At 69.2% G+C, this 22268-nt stretch overlaps 2 protein-coding genes across 4 annotated transcripts in view; one reads left to right on the forward strand and one right to left on the reverse strand.

The window, feature by feature from the left end:
* Window positions 1-6008, forward strand: part of LOC307114091 (maestro heat-like repeat family member 5) — a gene marked incomplete at its 3' end in the record, with an annotated part of 28421 nt that extends 22413 nt beyond the window's left edge. The window contains exons 19-27 of the mRNA XM_079796293.1: window positions 1732-1869; window positions 2197-2311; window positions 3057-3200; window positions 3573-3749; window positions 4207-4362; window positions 4663-4785; window positions 5277-5379; window positions 5609-5764; window positions 5911-6008. Coding sequence (XP_079652419.1) covers window positions 1732-1869; window positions 2197-2311; window positions 3057-3200; window positions 3573-3749; window positions 4207-4362; window positions 4663-4785; window positions 5277-5379; window positions 5609-5764; window positions 5911-6008 — 1210 coding nt within the window. The remainder of the gene's footprint in view (window positions 1-1731; window positions 1870-2196; window positions 2312-3056; window positions 3201-3572; window positions 3750-4206; window positions 4363-4662; window positions 4786-5276; window positions 5380-5608; window positions 5765-5910) is intronic.
* A 3284-nt stretch (window positions 6009-9292) lies between these two features.
* On the reverse strand, window positions 9293-22262 carry PTP4A3 (protein tyrosine phosphatase 4A3). 3 transcript variants are annotated; one of them, XM_079796632.1, is made up of 7 exons: window positions 22161-22262; window positions 15070-15942; window positions 12710-12802; window positions 11567-11697; window positions 11294-11420; window positions 11035-11109; window positions 9293-10195 (listed from the first exon to the last, which is right to left on the reverse strand). In XM_079796632.1, the coding sequence occupies exons 2-7, from the start codon at window positions 15172-15174 to the stop codon at window positions 9992-9994; spliced, it is 735 nt and encodes a 244-aa protein (XP_079652758.1). In that variant the 5' UTR covers window positions 15175-15942; window positions 22161-22262; the 3' UTR covers window positions 9293-9991. The 3 variants fall into 3 exon arrangements, with proteins under 3 accessions (XP_079652758.1, XP_079652757.1, XP_079652759.1); XM_079796631.1 differs by lacking the exon at window positions 22161-22262 and adding an exon at window positions 18302-18618; XM_079796633.1 differs by lacking the exons at window positions 11294-11420; window positions 22161-22262 and adding an exon at window positions 18302-18596.
* Window positions 22263-22268: the final 6 nt, after the last annotated feature.

The following is a 22268-nucleotide window of genomic DNA, read 5'->3' on the forward strand; positions in this document are numbered from 1 at the left end:
AGGGGCTCAGAGGGTCAGAGGCTTCCCCTGAGCCCCACTGAGCGCCAGGCGTCCTGAGCCGGAGCCCGCAGCCCGGCAGACGCCTCCTGGGTCCCCTCACCCGGGTCACGGGGCCCGGGACAGCGTTGCCTCCGCCCCTGCGGGCAGCGTGGACGGGCGGCGTGGGAGGGTGGCCGCCGTGCGGCTGGGCCCGGCTTCCCCCGGCACAGGCGGCGCTGGAGACACCCCATCAGCACGTCTGCAAACCGCGGGCCGCTCTCCCGTTTGTTTGCGTTACATGCGCTCCCCGCCGTTTGTCACTTTAACGGCTCTCCCTCCCGGAGGCGCGGCACCAGGGAAGCCGCTGCTTGGCGCACTGCTTCTGAATCCAATGCGTCAAGTTCCTTTTTTAGTCAGATCGCCGCGCAAAACGCATGAATCTTCCCTAATAAGCTAATAAACGTCCTCCTTCTGGAGCGCAGGGAGGGGGGGAGGAGGAAGCTGCCTGCACAGCCCGGGGCCGCCGCTGCCCCCATCCCTGGGGCCAGGCGTGGACTCGCCTAGCCCAAAGCAGACCACGCCGTCACCCCGGAGCCCTGCTGGCCGCGGGGACAGAGATCGCGAAACCAGAAGCTTCCAAGTGAGAGTTCACACCAGAGGTCCCCTTCTGCGGAAGCCGCCCCCTCCCTGGCTGAGACCAGAGGCGTGGAAGCCGCCGCGGGGTAGTGGCGTGGCTCAGACAAGACGCCAGGCGGCTGGCATTGGGGTTGGTGCCACCGGGACCCCAGGCAGCGGCGTGTCGGCCTCTGGCACTTGGTTTTGCCAGTCTGCTCAGAATGTGCGTGGCAGGAGAGACGGGCCGGTCCCGGGCGCCTCACACGCCCAGGCGGATGGGACAGGCGCGGGCGGCCTGGGCGCAGACGGGCACAGAACGGGCGCCCTGCTTCTTGGGCCCTGCCCCGCACCTGCCCCCTCCCGAGGGCCCATGGCCACGGCCTCACAGGGCACGCGCGGAGCCAGGGGGCTGGTTCGACGCCACTTCTGCGCCCCCTGGCCAGGCCGTGTGACCAGGACGGCGGTCACCATCTGGGACCACTTGCTCCTTTGTAGGGGGTGTGGCCGCACAGGGTCCCCCGAGCCCGTGCAGGAGTGACACGGGGTCGCTGGCCGGCACCCGGTCACCGTGCTTCACGCTGGCGTTCTCTCTGCCACACGCGGGCACGTGTCCGTGGAGCCTGGCTTCCCGTGGGCAGAGGATGTCGGGAGCTGCAGACGGACCCTTCTCTGGGCTCCCCTGATGCCCCACAGCCCTGGGCTCTCCCCCTCCCCCCTGTGCCCGCTCTGGACCCTTAGCCACACATTTATTTATTTTTAAATATGTTTTTTATTTATTTCAGAGAGGAAGGGAGAGGGAGAGGGAGAGATAGAAACATCAATGAGAATCATTGATTGGCTGCCTCCTGCACTCCCCACACTGGGGATCGCGCCCACAACCCGGGCATGTGCCCCGACCAGGAATTGAATCCTGACCTCCTGGGTCATAGGTACACACTCAACCACTGAGCAACACCGGCCGGCCTCTTAGCCCCACATTTAAAGGGCACCATCCCTCGAGGCTCAGCTGGAACCCCTCCAACCCGTGACTCAGAAAACGGACCATTTCTGTTAACAAGGGCGGGAATAAGCTGGGAGGCCAGGCACCCTCCCCAGGGACAGGACTGGCCCAGTGACTCCCCTGCCCCCCCCCCCAAGCATGTCGCTGGAGGCACTGAAGAGCTTGCTGTTCACCACGGGGCACTGCCAGGACTTCGCCCGCCTGGAGCTGCAGGACGCCTGGGACCTCTTCACCAACCTGGACACCTACCCGCAGGGCGTGGGCCTCCTGGCCAGGTGGGCGCAGGGCCTATGAGAACAGCCCGTGGCTCACGCAGGTGCACACACAGCCCCCGGGCATGGAAGACGCACACCCTCTGTGCCCCGTGACCCTAGAGGTGCAGGCGTCTCCCCCAGGCCCCACCCCAGCCCGAGGCCCTTAAGGGGACAGGGCCGTGCCCAGGCGTGGCACCCAGTGGCTGCAGAGGGACCGGAAGCCCACTCTGCGATGGTGCCCACCCACACTCAGTGGCACCCCCAGCCGCCTCGCCCAGGCTGGGTTGGGTGGTGGCGGGAAGGGGGGCAGGGGGCTTTCCCATGACCCAGGCCCCGCCCCGCCCCCAGGGCCATGGTGCAGAGCCCCTGCCGGCAGATCAAGGCCGTGGCCAGCCAGCTGCTGCCCAGCCTGCAGAGCCAGGAGGAACGGGCCAGGAAGGTGGCCATCCTCATCCTCAATGAGGTAGGCGGGCGGGCAGGGGCCCTCAGCCAGGCCTGAACCCCGCCTCCAGCTGCCTCAGTGCCCCGTCAGGACCCACACCAGGACCAGGCCCCGATGAGGGGCAGACCCACCCAGACAGACCCCTCATACCCTCCTTCCCACTCTGGGCTCCTGGCTGGGTGCCCCCGCCCAGGCCCCCTGCAGGGCTGAGGTCGCTGCGTGTAGGTCGGGGACCCCTGGCCGGGAATTCTGCCTGTCCTCCCTCCAGGACCCAGTTCCCCCCGCGACTGTGACGCTGGGAGGTGGTAGGTAGGAGCAGACAGGCGCAGGGTGGCCGGCGTTGCCGCTGTGAGCTGGGCCCAGTGCGCAGTGGGGCGTGTCATTTCTATAAGGACATCGGGAGGGGGAACCCCAGATCCGAGCCTGGTGCCGCCCCCCGCCCCACTCCGCGGGCAGGAACGCCCGGGTCACCCTCGGGGGGCTCTGTCCCAGGGCCCCAGGAGCCAGGCGGTGAGGGATGTTGGCCCGGCCTTGCTCCTGAGGCCTCGGGCAAAGCCCTTTTCCCCGCTGAGCCTCAGTTTCTCCAGCCGCACACTGAAAGGTTGAACCCGCCTGGAGGCCAGTTTCAAATACTTGTTAACCAGGATACCCAGAGGGTGCTGGCCAGCCGCCACCCCAAAAACCCCTACCGACCCCTGGTCCTAGAGCCCACCCCTGGAGGGGCAAGGGGGCCAGGCCCCAGCTGCCTGCCCTTGGGGGCCCCCAGTTCCTCTACAGCCCCGCCCTGCTGGAGGTGCTCCCCGAACGGGACGCCCTGATGGTGCTGGCCCAGAGCATCAGGGACCCCAGCCCCGCCGTCCGGGTGCTGAGCCTGCAGGGCCTGGGGAACATCCTCTTTCACCCAGAGAAGGTAAGGGCAGGGGTGGGGGGGGGAAGGGGGGGGGAGGCGCCCGGGCACCAGGTGTAGGCGAGGCCCTGGGGGCTGGAATCCCAGCCCCGGCCCTTTCCAGGGCCCATGGCTTCCCCCTCTGGGCCTCCGCTCCCTCGTCTGTAGACCGGGCGGGGTGGCCTCTTGGCGGGGTGGTGGGAGCCTGACGACCCCCGTCTTTGTCTCCTCCACCCCGAGGGAGGCAGGGCAGCGCAGGCGCCCAGAGGGGTCGGGGTTGGGGTCTGGGGAGGGACATCGCAAGGAGAACCCCAGTTTGTTCTGGGTCGGACGGGCCGGGCAGGGGTGGGGGCACCGGCAGTCAGTGGGCACCCCGCCTCCTCCCCGCGCCCCCAGGGCAGCCTGCTGCGCGGCCAGCTGCCGCTCTTCCTCAAGGGCTTCTTCCGGAGCAGCGAGCCGGTGGTGGTGCGGGTCATGGGCACCGTGGCCGACGCGCTGCACCGCCTGGGGGCGCACGGCGCGGGCGCCCACAGCCTCCCGCTCGCCCTCAACGCCCGCTCCTTCTTTGACGACGTGAGTGTGCGGGCGGGGCACCCCCACGCACGCTCCTCTGGGCCCCCTTCCTCCAGGGCGGGGAGACGAGCGCCCCGGTGGCCGCCAGGGAGCGCCGGGCCCTCCTCCACCCGCCGCGCCTGAGCCAGGGTCCGCCTCCACCCCTCGGCGCCCTCCCGAGGTCGCCCCGTCCGAGGACCGTGCTCCCTTCCCTGGGGTAGCAGGTGCGCCCGCCCGTAGGCCGCGTGGCACCTGGGCGGTCAGGACGTGGCCGAGAGACAGCAATGACTTCACGTGCCCGGAGCGCCCGGGCCCCGTCTGGGGGAGGCTCTGCCCTGCCCCGGGAGCCCCAGCCAGCCGGGTGACGGGTCCTGCTGGGGAGCGGAGCCCCAAGCCACCATGGGGGGGGGAGCCCCAGGCCGGGTGCTGGCGGGGCCCCAGGCAGGTTTGGCCGTGACGCTGCGCCGCTGGCCGGCAGGAGCGGGACGCGGTGCGGGCGGCGGCCATCGCGCTGTTCGGGGACCTGGTGGCAGCGATGGCGGGCAGGGAGCCCAGCAGCCTGCGGACCCAGGTGCACCAGGGCCTCGTGCCGCTGCTCCTGCACCTGCGGGACCGCTGCCCCGCCGTCGCCACGGTCAGTGCCTGTGGGTGGGCCTTGGCCCTGCGGGGCTGGGGACCCAGCGGGGCGGGGTCTGCGGAGCGGTGGGTCCGCTGGGGCAGCAGGGTGGCTCCTGCCTTGGTTTCCCCAGGAGCCCGGCTGGGTGCGGCTGGGAGGAGGGGGTGCGGCTCGGAGGAGGGGGCACCCCGGCGGGCCGTGGGAAGGAGCCGGTAGCCCAGGAGGGACAGCGCACCCTGCGGCTCCCTCAGACCCCGCCTCAGCCCGGCCCTCTGGCCAGACCCCGGGGCGGCTGAGCGCTCCCTGCCGTCCCTGCAGCGGGCCCGGTTCGCCTTCTACCGCTGCGCGGCGCTGCTGCGCTGGCGGCTGCCGCACACCCTCTTCTGCGCGCTGGCCTGGGAGCGCGGCCTCAGCGCGCGCCACTTCCTCTGGTCCCGCCTGGTGAGGGGGGCGGGGCTTGGGGCGGGGGCGGGACCAGGGCGGGAATGAGAGGGCGGGGCTTGGGGTCTGGGGCGGGGCCAGGGCGGGAATGAGTGGGCGGGGCTTGAGGTCTGGGGCGGGGTTTGGGAGCCAGGGCGGGAATGAGAGGGCGGGGCTTGGGGTCTGGGGCGGGGATTGGTAGCCGGGGCGGGAATGAGAGGGCGGGGCTTGGGGTCTGGGGCGGGGCCATGGCGGGAATGAGAGGGCGGGGCTTGGGGTCTGGGGCGGGGCTTGGGGTCTGGGCCAGGGTTGAGGGGCCAGCGGTTGGGCCGGGGTGTAGATTGGGGGCCTGGGGCGGGGCCGGGGCGGGAATGAGGGGGACGGCGCGGGGTTGAGGGGCCGGGGTGGGGATTGGGGGGGGGGTCTAAGGCGGGGCCGGGGGCGGGGCGAGGGTAGGGAGGCGGGGCAGAGAGCTGGTCCCCACGAGTGACAGGCTCGCTGTCCTGGGCCAGATGACCCAGAGCCAGGAGGAGCTGAGCATCCACCTGTCACAGGCCCTCAGCTACCTGCACAGCTGCAGCCACCGCATGCGGACCTGGGCAGCGCTCTTCCTAGGTGCCCGGCGCCCGCGCTTGGGGACCCGCAGGCCTGCCCCGCCTGAGCACCCTGGCCCTCCCACCCAGCACTGGCCACGCCACTGCCCCTGGACGCCAGGGGCCACTAGCAGGAAAGGGGGGTGGGGCCTTGGGAGGGCAGGAGTGGGTCTGAGCCCCCCACGGGAGACAGGGAGCCCCGCCCACCTGGGAGCCCTTCCCGGCCAGCATGCCCTCCTCTGTCCGCACAGGTTACACCACCTGCTACCACACCCGGGCCGTGTCCCAGCTGGTGAGCGACGGGGACCTGAAGCTGCTGCTGTGCAGTAAGCAGCCCCCTGCCGCCACCCGGGATGGGGCCTCGCCCACTCCACCCGAGGCTCCAGTGGGCGACTATGGGGCCAGAAGTGGGTGGGGTTGGGGACGGAAGCCCCGCAGGCCTGGAAGGCGGAGGAGGTGGGGCCTGGGCCCATCCTGCCCCCCACCCAGGGAGCAGGGCCCCTCCCCCTGCTCAGGGCTGGGGTCACCTCTAACTGCGCCCTCCTCTCCCGAGCTTTCGAAAATCTCAAAAAGGAGCGGGAGCCCGGCATCCGGGGATTCGCCACCAGCCAGTGCCGCTTCCTCCGAGAGTTAGCAGCCAGACGGCAGTGACCGCCGGCCACCCCCCTCCCCGCCCCCTCCCCATGCCACCACTGGTCAGCCCCGCCCCGCCAGCACAGAGTGGTAGCAAACATTTTTTCATTTGAAAGAAAGATCTAGATTCAACAAAGACGCGTCACGCCTGTCAGCTCCCTGCCCACCCTCCCTGGCCCCCAGGGGACCCAAGCCAGCCCGGGAGACGCTGACAGGACCAGGGGACAGGGCCAGGGGACAGGGCCAGGGGACAGGCCAGGCCTGGGGTGTGGGCAGGGCAGCCCGGGTCCTCCATGGACAAGCTGAAGTCTGTGTGGGCCCCGCAAAGGACAGCCCCTCCCCGCCAGCCCACACCACGGCCGCCAGGGGCCCTGGGCTCCGGCCGCTCAGTCTTCAGAGGTCTCCAGCTTGGACCCCGTAGCCACCAAGGCGGGGGTGGCGATGAGGAAGGGGTCCCTGGGCCGATGGCCCCCTCTACCCTCACCCCCGTCCTGAGATGAGGGTGCCAGGCAGACTGGCCCCGGGGCGGCAGCCGAGCAGCCTGGGCCCAGAGGCGGACCTGCCCGGTGGGGCCCGGCTCCCCACTCAGAGGCTGAGTCCAGAGGGGGTCCCTTCCCAGCAGGGCCCCGACTCCCTGGAGACCCACCTGACCTCGGGGCCTGGGCTTTCCGGCTCTGCCCCTCCACACCTTCCACCGGGAGCACCCCCCACCCTCAGCCACCTCGGCCCTCCACACCCCTGTCCTCAGAGGCCCAGCCGACGTGTCCCCCGTCCCCCGCCCTCCTCAGCTCCTCCTATGGCGGGGCGCCCCCACCGTGTCCGAGACCAGTGGTCGGCAAACTGCGTCTCTCGAGCCACATGCGGCTCTTTGGCCCCTTGAGTGCGGCTCTTCCACAAAATACCACGGCCTGGGCGAGTCTATGTTGAAGAAGTGGCGTTAGAAGTTTAAGTTTGTGAACGAAAGAAGCCACGTGCTAACCTGACAAGCTCAGGGGAGGCCTGCGTGGCAGTCTTGAAAACTCAGAGACCTAAAATAACCACAAAAGATGGTCTGAAAATTAACTATTTAACTACAAACAGGTTATGGTGGGCAGTCATTCCTAGGCCGATATTTTCCCTGACAAAGATCTTCTTTCCTGAGCCCATTTGCCTTTTTGCCTCTGAGATAACATATCTGTGAGATGTCTGGGTAACTTGTAATTTCCCTTTTGCTGGAGCCCCTGGGGCACAACCAAATGTGGTGGGCGCCAGGGCAGATGCCTCAAATTCCTTCATTATCATGTTAATTGTTCCTGCACCCACCTAAGTATGGGTCCATCATTTTACTTTTTGTCCAATCCCAGGGGTTTCCCACCGTTTGACTTTACTCCACCTCCTTAATCCGTCACCAATGAATTTCATGTAGCCCACCTATGTCCCTCCTTTGATGGCAATGTATAAATACAGATGTAACCCGCCATTCCTCGGAGCATTATCTCCATTCATTGAGGTTCTGCTTCCCGGCATATGTCGACAGTTTGGCTCAAATAAACTCACTAAAATTCTTTACAGGTTTCAATGGTTTTTTTTTTCGTTAACAAGTTTAAAAAATGTGGCTCTCAAAAGAAATTTCAGACGTTGTCCTGTTGATATTTGGCTCTGCTGACTAATGAGTTTGCCGACCACTGCACTAGACAAACTCCTCGCCTGCCACCCCCACCCCCACCGAGGCGGAGGGGAGGCACTGGGGCAGGGGTGTGGCCACACGAGGCTGGCCCAGAGCAGGCCCCCCAAGTTGGATGGCGGGTTAAATACGGTGGCTTCCTCCCAGGACTAGTCTGTAACCATCCATCTGTGCTTCTTCATCCCTTCCCCTTCTCCCCTCGCAGGAGCCCCGTCAGGAACATTCTGGTGCCTGTAGCTCAGGTGGAGGGGGGGGGGGGGGGGAGGGTGTCCCCGGGATGACGGTAGTAAGGAACATTACGGATGCCTGGTCCCTGGGGCACACAACCGGAACTAATACCATATTGTACGTCAACTGTCACTGAAAAATAAAGATGACCCTTAAACGGAAAAAGCACAGCAACCTTCCCAGAGCCACGCCTTGACGGTGTCCTCAGACGCGTTTGGGGGCCGGAGGGAACCCTTCCGCCATCTCATCGTCCGTCAGACTCCGCGTGGAGCCCCGAGGAGGGCCGGGCGGCAGCTCTGACCTTTCACCGCCCGCCTTGCCCACCGCCCTCTCCGGCCCTGGTGGGGCTGCGGGGCACTCCTGCGGGACCGAGGGGCTAGGGAGGGGGGTCCAGCCTGGCGGGTGTGGTCCGGGTGGGGGTGCCATCTCCCTCTAGGGGTTCCCTGGTCTGGCCCTTCAGCCGCCCTCTGCTGGCCTCTGGGCGGGGCAGGCGGGCCTCCTCGCTGCCTCGTCACTGTCCCTCCAGGAAGCCGGGGCCCCTGGCGGGAGCTGGTGGGCCTGCCCCCGATGGGGTCCCTGGAGCCACTGGTGATTGGACAAGCCCCTCGGGGAAACTGAGGCTAGAGAGGCTGAGTCTGGCAGTGGGGAGGAGCCCCGTTCCTGCCTAGCAGGCTGGCCGGGCTCTGCACAGCCGGGCACGGGGAGCTGGCCCAGGCCGCACACAGCAAGCCAGGGGTGGAGAGGCCAGGCCTGAGTCCCTGTCGGCCCCCCACCCAGGGCTCCCAGCAGGTGCAGCCCCAGGGCCCCCCTTCGAGTACAAGCAGAATGGGCCCAGGTAGGGGGCCCCTGTCCCCGGGGGCCTGTGTCTCTCCCAGGGCCTCGCCATGTGCCCAGGGCCCACCTTCCTGGGCCCACCGCCTCCCGGGGGAAGAAGTGAGGACCTGGGAGCTGGGATGGGTGCCGGGTGCAGAGCTGGGTGCAGGTGCGGCGGAGGGAGGCCCAGGCCAGGCGGCCCCAGGGGAGGCCGGGGAGGTGGATGCAGGTGGGAGGCAGCCTGGACGCCGGGCCCGGGGCTCCTACACCAGCCAGCAGGTCCCAGCGACGGGGAGAGAAGGTCAGCAAAGACCTCTGGGGGTGTCTGAAGGTGAGTGGCAGTCCCTGGGGAGCAGGGTCCCTGGGACAGACCACCCCCAGCCCGCCAGCCCAGCTCTCCACCCCTCCCCCCGCTGTGTCCGTGACCTCCAGGCCCCTCGTCCCCAGCCAGGGAGGACTGACCCCACGTCTGCAAGACCCACACGCAGGAGTGCTGAGCAGGCACACTCAGACCCGCGCCCCCACGGTGCCCGGTCACCCCCTGCCCTGGGGCCCCTCCACCTGCCACCAGCCACCATCACACGCACCCTCTGGTCCTCGAAGGCTAATGGTGGGCAGGGCCGGGCAGTCACTCACTGGACACCAGGCCCTGGCCTCGCCTTCTAAACTCCAGCCCCCAAAACATCGCCATGGCAACCATGAGCCTCTGGCCGAAAGCTAGGGAGCGCAGGGACCCAGCATGGCCACCAGAGGGCGCCCCAGTGCAGCCTGGACACTGGCCTCCCTGGGGCACCCCACCACTGGAGGCCCTGCCCCCACTCTGCACACACACACACACACACACACACACACAGCACAGGGTCCTGTTTTATTGCCTTCAAGTGTCCAGAGCAGCTGACCGCCCTCAGACCCACGAATCCAGGGGCCGAGAACAGCTCAGGACAAGGGGCTGCGGAGGCGGGGTCAGCCCAGTGGTTAAAGGTACACCTGCCCCCACAGAAGGGGGAGGGGCGGGGCGGGGGCGCAGGGAGGGTGATGGCAGGAAGGCCAGGAACAGGGCCCTGGACCAGCCTCAGAGACAGACACGGGACACGGAGACAGAGAGACACGGCACAGAGGGACACAGAGCAGGGAGACGGGAGACGGGGCGATGGATGGGAAAGTGGCGGCCGGGCAGGTGGACACGGGGAGAAAGGCCGGATGGAGGCGCGGGGGCCCCGGGGCGGCCCACACGAGGTCCAGGTGGCGGACTGTCTCAGCCCACCGTGAGGGCGATGCCCTCGGGGGTGGGGACAGGTCACCACGTGGGGTCCCAGGACCAGGCTGGCCCTCCGGGGGTGTGGAGACGGAGGCCCAGAGGGAGGGGCCGGGCGGGGGGCCTGGCTACATGACGCAGCATTTGGTCCTGTGCGCGTGCGGCTCTCGGAACCGCAGCCGCTGCTTGGGCCGGTACTTCTCCAGGTAGGTGAGCTGCTTGCTGTTGATGGCGCCGCGCCGCTTCCTGGGGAGACGGCCGGGGTGGGGATCAGGTGGGACCCGCTCGGCCCCCTGCCCTGCCCCAGGCAGCGCCAGGCCCGGGAGTCCAGGCCACCGCCCAGATCACCCTCCGTCACCTGCTGCCACCCCCACAGCCTTCACCTCACTCCCACTGCCTCCTCCCGCCGGCCCGGACCGCACTGCCTCCACAGCCCCCCACTCCCACGGCCCCCAAGTCTACCCAGGCAGCAGCCCACCTCCAGGCCATGGGCGCCTAGGACCCAGGGGTGAAGTGTGGACAAAGCTCAAATCTGCTATCGGGCGGGAGGGAGGGACCCCAAGTGACAGGGTGTGGCAGGCGCCGAGGGCTGTGCCCCCCGCGCCTCTGGAGGTCCCCCGTCCCCACCGCGCAGGACCCCACACGTGGCCGTGGACTGGCTCTGGCCAATGACATGTGAGTGGAAGAGACACACATGTGCCAGGCGAGGCTCCGCCATGCTTTTCCCTGTGACCCAGCGACTGGCAGCCAGAAGGTCCCATGAGCGGGGACACTGTGTGGTTCCCAGTGGCCGGGGCCGGGGCCTGCTCGTTACTGCAGCGCGGCCCAGCCTGTCCTGACTCACAGGGGCTGAGGGCCACAGCCCCAGGGGGGGAGCAGCCCGGCCCTCCCCTCCCCCTCCCCTCACCAGACTCCTGCCCCAGGGGGAGGGGAGAGGGGGAAAAGGGAGGGGGAGGGGGAAGGGACGTGGCCCTGGGCCCTCCCTGCCAGGAGGGTGTACTGGAACCACAATATGAGGCTGGGGAGCCCCTTAAACCTGGACCCCTGAGCTGTCACCAACCACCCCACCCAGCAGCCGCACTCACTGCCGGATGAACTGGATGGCATCTTCGTACTTCATCCCGCTCTCGATGAGCGCCAATGCCACGAGGACCGGGGCCCTGGGGACAGACAGGCCGGTCACCCAGGCCTCTGCTCCCGCCCCCACAGGCCGCCTGCTGCAGACGCAGGCTCACCGCTGCCCTCCGCTGACGGCTGCCCGGGCTCAAAGCTCAGGGCGACCACCTGGGCCCAAACCCTATTTCCTCCCAGCCCTGCTGTGTGACCTCGGGAGGGCAAGGCAACCTCTCCGCGTGGGGCTGAGGACAAGAGCGTGACACTCGGCTCTCCACCTGGCTCGGCCGTCTTCCCTCTGCAGAGCTGGGCTGTCCCCGTCACACGCAGATTCTCTGTGTCTGGGGAGGGGACGAAGCTGCCGCCACAGCAGGAGGGAGTGGGGTCAGACTTGGGAACCCTCTGGAAAGGTCATCTGTGATGTGGGCTCAGCACCCACACCCGAGAGCGAGTCAGACCACGAGACCCCCACGTCCACGCGAGCCCCCTCCTGCCCCCGCTCACCGTCCCAGGCCGGCCACGCAGTGCACGGCCACGCAGCTGCCAGGGTCGTCGCAGAACTTGGCCTTCAGCAGGCTCAGCCAGTCCTCCACCACCTTGCCGGGCGGGGGTGCCCCGTCGTCAAAGGGCCAGTCCTGCAGAGGGAGGAGCCTGAGGACCCTGCCCGGGGGGGGGGGGGGGGGGGCCCGGGCCCCGGCCAGCCTGTCCCCCGTCCCCAGACCCGGCAACGCCGGGTGAAAGCCGCCTGCCTGGCTGCCTGGGGTCTGACCCGAGTCCCGCTGCTGCAGAGAGCAGGGGCCGCGGCTCCCTGTGCCAGGAGGCCCGGGCATGCCTTGCCTCCATCCTGCCAGGCGCCCACACTGTACGGGGGGACCCGGGGCCGCACATTGGGAAGGGGCAGAGGCGGGACTCAGCCCGGCCTCTGGGACCCCGAAGCTCCAGATCCTTCTGCCCCCCAACACCGAGCAGAGGTTCCCAAGTGACCACCGCCCAGACGGTCCTCGCGTGGCCAGCACCACTGAGGGTCCCTGGCGCGGAGGGGGCGGGGCCCGAGCAGAGCTGGGCGGGGCGGGGCCTGCTGGGCACCCTTGGTGCCTCCAGCCACCATCCTCTGCAGGGACGCGGGTCCCCAGGGCCAGGGACCAAGGAAACAGGCCAAGGCTCCCTCCCCACGGCCTCCCCAGTGGGCTCCCCAGGGCCCCACCAGGTGCGCCCGCCCCGCCTCCCTGCTGCTCCCGCTGCCCAGCGACAGGCGAGCACAGAGGAGGCGGGGCGGGGGCGGAGGAAGAGGGTGCAGAGACGAGGTGACTCATTTGAGGTCACACAGCCCGAGGCCTGGGCCTCCCCGAGATGTGCCCTAACACACGCGTGGCCCGGGCACAACCACATGGGGTGGCAGGTGGCACGCAGGGAGACCCGGGTGCCCGCCTCACAGCGCTGTCCAGCCAGACCGAGAGCCCCGCCCCCAGACCGGGAGCCCCGCCCCCAGACCGGGAGCCCCGCCCCCAGACCGGGAGCCCCGCCCCCAGACCGAGAGCCCCGCCCCCAGACCGGGAGCCCCGCCCCCAGACCAAGAGCCCCGCCCCCAGACAGGGAGCCCCGCCCCCAGACAGGGAGCCCCCACCGCCCAGCACCACGCGAGCTCACCACCACGGTGATGCCGTCCTTCTCCAGCAGGGCCTTGTCGTAGGTCACCTCGCACACGCGCACCACGGTGGTGGCCCCGTACTTCTTCAGGTCCTGGGGGCAGGGGAGGGGAGGAGGCAGGGCTGGGCGGGGCTGCAGGGCTCAGGGGTGGAACCCCCACCACCACCAGAGGCCAGAGCCCCCCCAGTCCCTCCTCACCACGCTCAGCGAGACAGAAAGGCCCACGTGCCACGCGCACCCCAGGGGTGGCCTTTTGGGCTTCGTGACTTGCTGGGGGCAAGTCTCTCCTGATGCCCCGGGCCACTGCACCTGGCCGCCAGCAGGAGGCGTCCCGCCCAGGCTCACCGTGCGCAGCCTCCCGCCTGTCGCTTCCTCCTATCGGGCCCAGGGCCCAGGAAGACCAGGGACGGGACACCCCCAGCCACGCGTGGGCCCCGCATGACCGCTCGCTGGGCATGAATGGGCCCGTCAAGGGGCACACCCAGACCCCACACTGGGGCCGTGAGTCTGGGAGGGGCAGACCTCCGGGAGCAGGGCACCCGAGGCGGGCACAGCGGGCACAGCGGGCGCCGGCTGAGAGGGCGGCCGAAGGAGCTGGGCCTGCACCCCAGCGGGGAAGCCCGGGAAAGGTCAAGGCAGTTCACACCCAGCCGCGGATATTTATACCCGGGGTGGGGGGTATCCCCTCCACCGGCCGCAGGGGCAGCTCCACCCCACCTGCTCCCGGCAGCTATTTTGGGGACGGTGAGGCATCAGCTGCTGGACCGGCTCATCATGCGGCAGGGACACTGGGCACAGCGAGGGCAGGACCCCGCACGGCTGGGAATTCAGAAGCAGGAGGGCGCAGGGCTCGGAGGCCATGGGGCGCCTGGGTCCCTGTGCCTGCAGCAGGGGGTGCTGCCACCAACCCAGGCCAAAGCCTGGACCCCTAGTCTCACACTGACCCTTGACCCTCATTACAGACTGACCCTTGACCCTGGCCTCACACTGAGCCCTGAGCCCAGATCCCAGTCACACTCTGAACCCTGACCCTGGTCACTCTGAACCCTGACCCTGGTCACACTCTGAGCCCTGACCCTGGTCACACTGAGCCCTGACCCTGGTCACCCTGAGCCCTGACCCTGGTCACACACTGAGCCCTGACCCTGGTCACCCTGAGCCCTGACCCTGCTCACACTGAGCCATGACCCTGGTCACACTGAGCCCTGACCCTGGTCACACTCTGAGCCCTGACCCTGGTCACACCCTGAGCCCTGACCCTGGTCACACGCTGAGCCCTGAGCCTGGTCACACGCTGAGCCCTGACCCTGGTCACACGCTGAGCCCTGACCCTGGTCACACTGAGCCCTGACCCTGGTCACACTCTGAGCCCTGACCCTGGTCACTCTGAGCTCTGACCCTGGTCACACTGAGCCCTGACCCTGGTCACACTCTGAGCCCTGACCCTGGTCACACCCTGAGCCCTGACCCTGGTCACACCCTGAACCCTGACCCTGGTCACACTCAGAACCCTGACCCTCGTCACACGTGCAGCGTGACCCCGACCACAGGCTGAGGGCTGTGCCCAGTCTCCTCCCGGGTCCTATTATCACAGGGGCCTCCGCTTGAGGGGACAGCCCTCTGAGGGGCCCCCGGCCCATGTCCAGGGTGCCCACTGCCCCCCCACTCGATGCTCACGCTCCCTGCAGGCCCAGGTCCCTGTGCAAGGAGGACCAGCGCCCGCTGCATAGGGAAGAGGCCGCGCAGCCCGGGCCCTGCACGCAGCTGGGAGCTCGGCCCCACACCAGGCTTCTCGCAGGGAGGCCGTGAGGGACGGAGGCTCTGCAGCCACGCGTGGCCACGGCTGCTGGGGCTCCAACACCCGCCGCCTGCCCACCCTCCGAGGACGGCGTGGGCTGCGGCCCAGCCTCCCCACACAGACAGCAGAGCCGGAAGGCCCAGCCCAGCCGCCTCACCCGAGGCCTCCCCAGAGCCTGGGCGCCCTGGGGCCTGCGCGGGCCGTGACGCTGGCCTCCAAGTCGCTCCCCCACCTGCCTGACTCGAGGCTGTTTCAGGGCCGCTGCTCACCTGGGGCCTCCCCCCTCCTTCCAGCTCAGCCTCTACAGAGGCCAAAGGCCAGCACAGGGCACAGGGCTGCTCCCTCGGTCCAGGCAGCTGGAGTCCACCTGCCCACACGCCGGCCCCAGGAGCCAGCGGATCCGCCGGCAGACCCACCCCGAGCTCCCGGGGAGTCCCCGCTTGGGGCTCCTGTAACCAGGGTGACAGCTTTGCCCCCACTGGGCTGACAGCGACAAATCGCTCCCGGGAGGCTGAGGGCAGCGTGGCCAGGCTCGCCGGCGCCTTGCCCGCCGGCCACTCACCTCGATGAAGGTGCTGAGGGTGGCGTTGGTGGGGTTGTGCGTGATGAGGAACCGCATGTTCTTGTAGCTCACCTCCACGGGGGCCGGCCGGTTCATGCGGGCCATGACGGTGTGGGACACGGACGGGAGGGGCCCCCAGCCCCCCGACACCCAAGAACGGATCCCTGTGCTTGTCCAAGTGAGAGGAAATGCTTTAAAAAACCTGCCCCCGCACCCCGCACAAATATTGTGCAAATACTCGGGAGGGGGCAGGACGCTGGATACTTAGAATACAAAACGCAACTCTTTAAAAAAGAAAAAGAAGACCCAGCCCCCACCCGAAGGAAGGCGGCCGTCCCGGCTCCTGCCTCTCAGAGACAGGTCATTGCAAAAGGGCAGAGAGAAAAATATCAACCGAAACTCAGCCAAGAAAACGGTAAAAAGCCCGAGTCAGTCTGGCTGCGGTGTCCGTGTCCAGCGCGGTGCCTGTGGCTGGGGACGTGGTCCCGGCATCGGTGGACAGGTGGCCAATCCCCTTCTCTCAAAGGCGGGCCCCGAGCCCCAAGGACCAGAGGAAGCCAAACTTGAACTGAACCAACAGGGCCTGCTTGGGGCGGGGGGCGCGGGCAGCGCCGGCGGGCAGGCGGGCGGCGGCGGCTCTGATGCTCAGCCCTCTGTCACGTTACCCCATGGGGGCACGGCGAGTCCTGGCAGGGCGCGGGCGGCTCAGGGGGCCCTGGGCCAGGCGGAGGCCATCGGCGGGCGAGGGCAATGGTGGGGGCCAGAGGCGCGGGGCCCCCTCAGCAGCGGGCGCCGCGATGCTGGGCCCGGCAGTGCTCAGAGCTGCCCCTCCGGGTCCTCGCCATGGATCCCAGGCCGGTCAGCAGGCGACGTCTGGGGACAGAGGGAAGGAGGAAATGAGAACAGAGGTCACGGGGCCCCCTGCCTCCTGAGGGGGTGTCAGCCCGCTCCACCCTCCTCCCCCCATCCCGGCGAGGCTTCTCCGGGCCTGTTTCCCCAGGTGAGAGCACAGGAAGGACAGCACAGCCCCTGTCAGGAAGCCCCCTGGACAGAGCAGAGAGGGAGGGAGGGAGGGGGGGAGGGAGGGAGGGGGGGGTTCAGCGTCCCTCTCACACCCCAGGACAGGCCCCTGCCCACTGTGGCACTCCTGAGCCAGAGGATTCTGGGGTGGCCAGTCCTCAGGGAAAGGTGCTCAGGCTGGAGGCACTGGGACCCCTTGAGGGAGGGGAAGGAGGCCCCACTCGGCACCAACCACCGTAAACGTCTCCGCCCCAGCTGCTGTGCCCACAGGGCTGGCCGGGCACCGGGTAAACAAGCCGGGCTCTGCCCTCTGAGAGCTCAGAGAGCCGGGGCCGCCCTCGGGCACATGCCCAGGTGGTGACAGCGCAGGCGGCCAGGAGCCGGGAGGAAGGCTGACGGGCCGCAGGCGCCATCGGGCCCTGCACCCCGGTCTTTCCCTCTCTGGGGCCCCAAGGCCCCAGGCCTGGGTCCCACCCACAGCAGCAGCCCCACTCACACCCCACATGCGGGCCAAGGGCCTTGGGCATGTCCCTGCCTCGGTTTCCCCATCTGCACAATGAGAGGCCAAACAGGATGCCCCTAAGGTCCCTCCAGCTGTGACCCGGGGGCCATGCCCGCACTCCTAGCCGCTCGCCCAGCTCATTGGTCTCCGTGCCCCAACGCACCCCCTCTGACCTCTGCCCTCGCCCCTGCACCCCCCTCTCCGGCTGCCCGCTCGGCAGGCAGGGCCCCTGGAGCCTCGGCCCGCTGCAGGGAGGGCCCACGGCCTGAGACCCGGGATGTTCTGGGCCCGCTCTGCTGGGCTCCTGGGCTCAGGGCGGATGCCACACCTCACCGCACGCTGCCCCCCCCCCCCGTGGGGACCCCAGGAGGGCTAAGCAGGGGCGTGGTGCCCCAGGAGGGGGAGAGAGGCAGAGAGAGGAATCCTGCCCTGGCTCGGCCGTCCCGCCTGCATCCCAGAGCCGGCAAGAGACAGCTGTGGAGGCCCGAACACCAGTGAACAAACACCTGTGCCTCCTGGGGCAGCGGAGGTCCCGTGTGCATGCGTGTGTGTGTGTGTGTGTGTGTGTGTGTGTGCATGTGTGTGCGCGCGTGCATGTGTGTTTACCAGAACAGAGACGGGCCCAGGGAAGCCACGGGCCTCCAGGCCTTTCTCTGAGGGGCCGACCGCCACCTCCTGCCCACGGCGGCTGGGCACCGGGAGGGCCTGTGGGTGACGGCGGCTGGCCTGGCTCTGCTGCCCCGGACCCTGGGCAAGTCCTCAGGGCCAAGGGCCGCTGGGCGTGGAGGGGCCTAGAGCCGCCCACATTCCTGCCCACTTGAGCCTCAAGTTGCCACTTGTCAGTGGGGTCAGAGGTTAGACCGGCCAGGGCCAGGGGGTCTGGGCAGAGGTTGGACCAAGGCCACCACCCAGCTTGGGTTCTCGCCACACCCCCATTTGTCTCTGCAGGGACTGGGGCTCCCAGCCCCACGTGGGAGCCAACAGAGATGCCCCAGGGCTCATCAGGCCTGTGGCCACCCCCAGGGAGGGGCCTCCCTCCGGACCACACCTCCCCCCTGAGGTCACGAGCAGGATCCCCCAGTGCAGACCAAGTCCACCAGCCACCACCCCCAGGCCCACCCCATTCCACAGGAGCCCGAAGCCCATCCCCCTCCCTGCCACCGCCCCACATGCCCTCCTGAGATGGCCTCCCCCCCCCCCCCCCCATCTAGAACGACGGTCTCTGGAGACCTGTTGGGGAGGCCCACCAGCGTCCCGCCTGCAGAGAGCGGACAGGCCGGGGAGGGACAGAGGACCAGAAGTTCCCAGCCGTTTTCTCAAGCTCAAGTCTAGGCGACAAGCGCAACTCTCACCCCAGTTCACGGAGGGGGGGCCCGAGGGCCGGGGCTCCGTCCCCCCTGGTCTCAGCCCATGAGGAGTGAGCACCCCGGAGCAGCAGAGAGGCCAGCCCCTCCGGACCCAGAGCCGTAGGATACCGGGGAGGCTGAGGACCAGGGCACAGGGCGTCCCGGGAGAGGAAAGGGGAGAACAGGAGAGGACCGTGGGCAGGGCCGGGCCGGGGGGCTCGCGTGGGGGCTGCCCGGTCCCGCGGTGCGCGCTCCCTGGGCGGGGCGCGTGGAGGCTGGTGCCGAGGGGTGCGGCCACCTCCCCGGGGCGGGGCTGGGGTCCTCCCGGCACGCCCCCCGCCAGGCCCCGCGCGGCCCCGCTCACCCGAGCGCGCAGGCGTCCCGCCGCCGCCTCCATCCGCACGGGCCGGGCCGGACCAGGGGGCCAGGCCGGGCGCGGACACCGAGAACGCAGGGCGCGGGCTCCCCGGAGACTCCACCGGCCCGCGCGCGGCCGGCTATTTATAGCGCCCGGGCGTCACGTGGGCGGGGCGGCCGTGACCGGCGGGCGACCTGGCGTGCTGTGGCTCCCGCACCTGCCGCCTAAATATAACCGCGCGCCGCGCCGGCAAACAAAGGGCGGCGGAGGCCGGGGAGGAAGCGCGCGGAGGAAGGGGAAGCGCAAGGGCAGAGGGAGGGCCGCCGGCCGCGGGGCGGGGCCCCCGCCGCTCCTCTCCTCCGCCCGCGCCCTGCGACCCGGGGGCTCCCCGCAGAGCGGAGTCCCACACCGGGGCCTGAGGGGATGGGGGGGGGCGGGTAAGCGTGGCGGGGAGCAGGCTCCTGGGGGCGCCCAGCACAGGCCAGCGTTTTCCTGTTTGTTTGTTGTTGTTTTAAATATATTTTGATTGATGGCAGAGAGGCAGGGAGAGAGAGAAACACCCCTGATGAAGAGCACCAAGGACCGGCTGCCTCCCGCAGACCCCGCACCCGGGATGGAGCCCGCCCCCCGGGCCTGTGCCCTGGCTGACCGGGAATCCAGCCGTGGCCCCCTGGCCCCTAGGTCGATGCCCAACCCCTGAGCCACGCCCGCCGGGCTGCACAGGCCAACGTCCAACATGCAAAGGAGGCCGCCCTGGCCCCAGGGGTCACCAGGCTGACCCCCCAGCACGAGGCACCGCCTGCCTGGCCCTGAGGTCCACCTGCTCAGGCTCCTGCTCAGGCTGAGGACCCCGCCGCCCTGCGCACCTACTGTGTGCTCCACACCGCTGTCCCTCTGAGCCTCTGCGTGGAGTGGTGGGGACTGGCTCTCCTCCCTGCCCCCAGCGGAGGAAGGGAGGTGCGGGGAGCCACGCACAGGGCCCCCCAGGAAGGTCTCCACATCAGCGCGAACTCCAGGGCTCAGCGGAGACGCCCCTCCCCGGGAGGCCCTCCAGGATTTTCCCAGGCGAAACCGTCCCCGGGGTCCTGGCGTGGCTCCCACACGCAAGTGCTCCTGGGACCAGGAGCCCCAGGAGCGGACTGAGGTGATGGTCCGCGCCCTACCTGCCCTGCCAGCCCAGAGGCCCTCAGAAAGGGAGGGGGTGCCAGGAGGGAAGACCCCCAGCACACGGGTCCCAGGAGGCCGGGCCTCGCTGGGAAGCCTGCTCCCAGCCCAGCGCCCAGACGGCCCGCCTGGCCCCTCCATCAGCAGTCAACTCCCAGGGGCCCCTGGCCCGCACCCCTGCAGTGCTCCTGCCCCGCCTCCAGCGGCCACCCCCTGAGACAGCGCTGCTCACTGAGGGTCCCCCAGACCCGGTGCCAGTCGCCCCACGCCATGACCGAGGCTGTGGCCACATTGTGGCTAGAACAGCTCAGGGAGCGGAGGCACCTGCCCGGTCGCAGCGGGGCTGGGGTTGGCTCTTCCGGGCCAGCCGTGGCCTCTGGGCGGCAGGGCCTCCGGGCAAACGGCTCCCCCCACCCAGCCTCTTCCTCCCTCGTCCGGGTGACCGTCCCCTCGAGCTCAGGGATCCTGCACCCAGGACTCGGAACCCACCCTGCTGCGCGGGCTGCAACCCGGGGCCCCCACAGCCCTATCCCCCTCGCAGGGGCACCCACCCTGGCCAGCCTGGGGGGCACCTGCTCTCCTGGCAGGCCCCAAGCCCTTCAGAGAAATCTATTTTTATCGGGCAGGAGCCGCTCCTGGCACCCTCCCAGAGCCAGCCCAGTCCGCACGCTGCTAGGGGGCCAGAAGGGGAGACCTGGGCCGTCCGAGCCCTCACCGCCCCCCCCCCCCAGGAAACCTTCCCAGAGCCCTCACCGCCCCCCCAGGAAACCTTCCCAGAGCCCTCCCACTGCTGCACCAGGGCCCATCCCACCTCCCTGACCGTGGCTGCTGCCTCCTTCCCTCCCACGCCCGTCCTGTCCCTCTCCTCCCGCCACTGCCCTTCAGAGGCAGAGTCCCTGCCCCAGGGAAGGCCGGACCTAGAGGTTGTCAACTCCACCCCCGCCCCCCCCCCACCGCGCAGAGCTGGCACGGGGAGGGCCCCCCACTTGTTGTGGACAAATGACCCAGCGTCCCGGGCAGAGGTCCAGATCTGGGAGATGTCCAAGCCCATCACGGGATCTCAGCCCCAAGGTCCAGAGGAACCTCAAAGGTCACCTACGCCGTCTAATCCCCCCGCGCGCACCCCCCCAGCTCGCTGGCTACTCCTTGGCAGCGCCTTCCGCCTTCGGGCAGCTCCCCAAGTTATCAGCCCCTCCCTCCAGTGCCTCCTGAGAGCTCCCTGCCCGGAGAGGGACCCGCAGGAGGGGGCTTCCCAGCAGCATCAGCTCAGCAGGCAGGCGCTGCAGAGGCCGAGTCGGAGGAGCAGGCAATCAGGAAAGGCTTCCTGGAGGAGGTGGCCAGGGGAGAGACGGGCTGCTCCTGAGACCCAGAACGGCACCATCGGGGCTTGCCCGCCTGCTCTGACCCGGGGCCAGCGCTGGCCCTCTCTGGGGCCCGTGGCCTCCTCTACGCATGGAGACACTGGCAGTGAGGAGGGCCACCTCGAGGCAGCTCCCTGCTGGTCCCGGCACCGTGCTGCGGCCTGGAGGCCGAGCGGTAGGAAGCCGGCTTCTGTTTCCACGGGGCCTGGCACCCGTTCTACCCGCCGGGATCTCGAGGTGGAGAGGATGCTCCCGGAGTTTGCAGCCGACCCACAGCCCCGCACGGTCACCCTCGCCACGCACGGGGCTTCCGTGGTGCCCGAGGGCCGTGGTGCCCACCGGCCCACCACGCGCCTGCACGCCGCAGCCACCCTCACGTGCGTCAGCCACCAGCACTGCTGGGCAGGAGGGAGGGAGTCCAGGCTCCCCCCACCCACGGCCGGAACCCTGGCAGGAGCAGGCGCTGGCCTCTGGCTTGGATACTGGGGGACCCTCGGGGGGAGTGAGCCCGCTGACAGCTAGTGCCCATCTGAGCTGCGGCTCACAGCCCCCTGAGCGCGTGACCTGCTTTTTGGTGGAGCCTGAAGGTTGTTGGGTCAAACGGATTAGAAGCTCCTTCATTTATGGGGGGGAGGGGGAGTCCTGTGTCCCTGAGGCTCCGTGATTGGTTCTGTATGGGGGGGGGGGGGAGGTAACATGGCCCCACAGGGTGCTGAATGGGTCAAAGGGTTACGCTGGGGCAGGAGAGGGTGTGGCCGACTCCATCCGGCTAGTGGCCATGCCAATGTGGACCACGTGTGGCAGCAGCTCCTGCCCCCAGCACCGCCGAGGACGCAGGATAACGGGTGACCTGGGCCAGCCCCGCGCAGGCCGCTGTCCTGGAGCCCTCGTTCACAAGCCCTGATTCCACTCCCGACGTGGCGATCCGTGACCCGCCGTCCCTTCACCGCGACCGCCCGCATTCAGCAAGGAGGACGCGGGCCCCAGGGTCCCCACTGCCCTGTGACCCCCCTCCTGTCCCATGAGGCCGGGACCACTGCGGGGAGGCTGGGGCACGTGGCAGTGTCGGGCCTGGAACGAGAGGGTACCCGCCACGTGACCAGCCTGAGGTCTGCGAGGAGGAGGCTCCCTCCCCAGGTGACCCCTCACCCCGTCTGCCTGAGGGACCCACCCAGGCTCCCAGCCCCCTGCACCACAGCAGGAAGGCCTGGGTCCCGGCCCTGCTGCTCGCGAGGTCCGCCCCGGGGTGGCGACAGCCGGGCCTCCGGCCACCCCCCTTCCACACCCTGGCCCCCCCACCCAGGGCCCCCTGAGCCTGCCGGAAGCCCTCGGCCACTCACCCGAGTCCCAGGTCCTGGAGTCCCTCCGTGGCCGCGCCCCCAGCCTGGCTTTATCCCTGCCCAACTGCCCGCCCTCCCGCGTCAAGGCCCAGACCCCCGCCCGCCCCG

Source organism: Cnephaeus nilssonii (assembly GCF_951640355.1).
Source record: "Cnephaeus nilssonii genome assembly, chromosome: 18".
NCBI classification, from domain to species: domain Eukaryota; kingdom Metazoa; phylum Chordata; class Mammalia; order Chiroptera; family Vespertilionidae; genus Cnephaeus; species Cnephaeus nilssonii.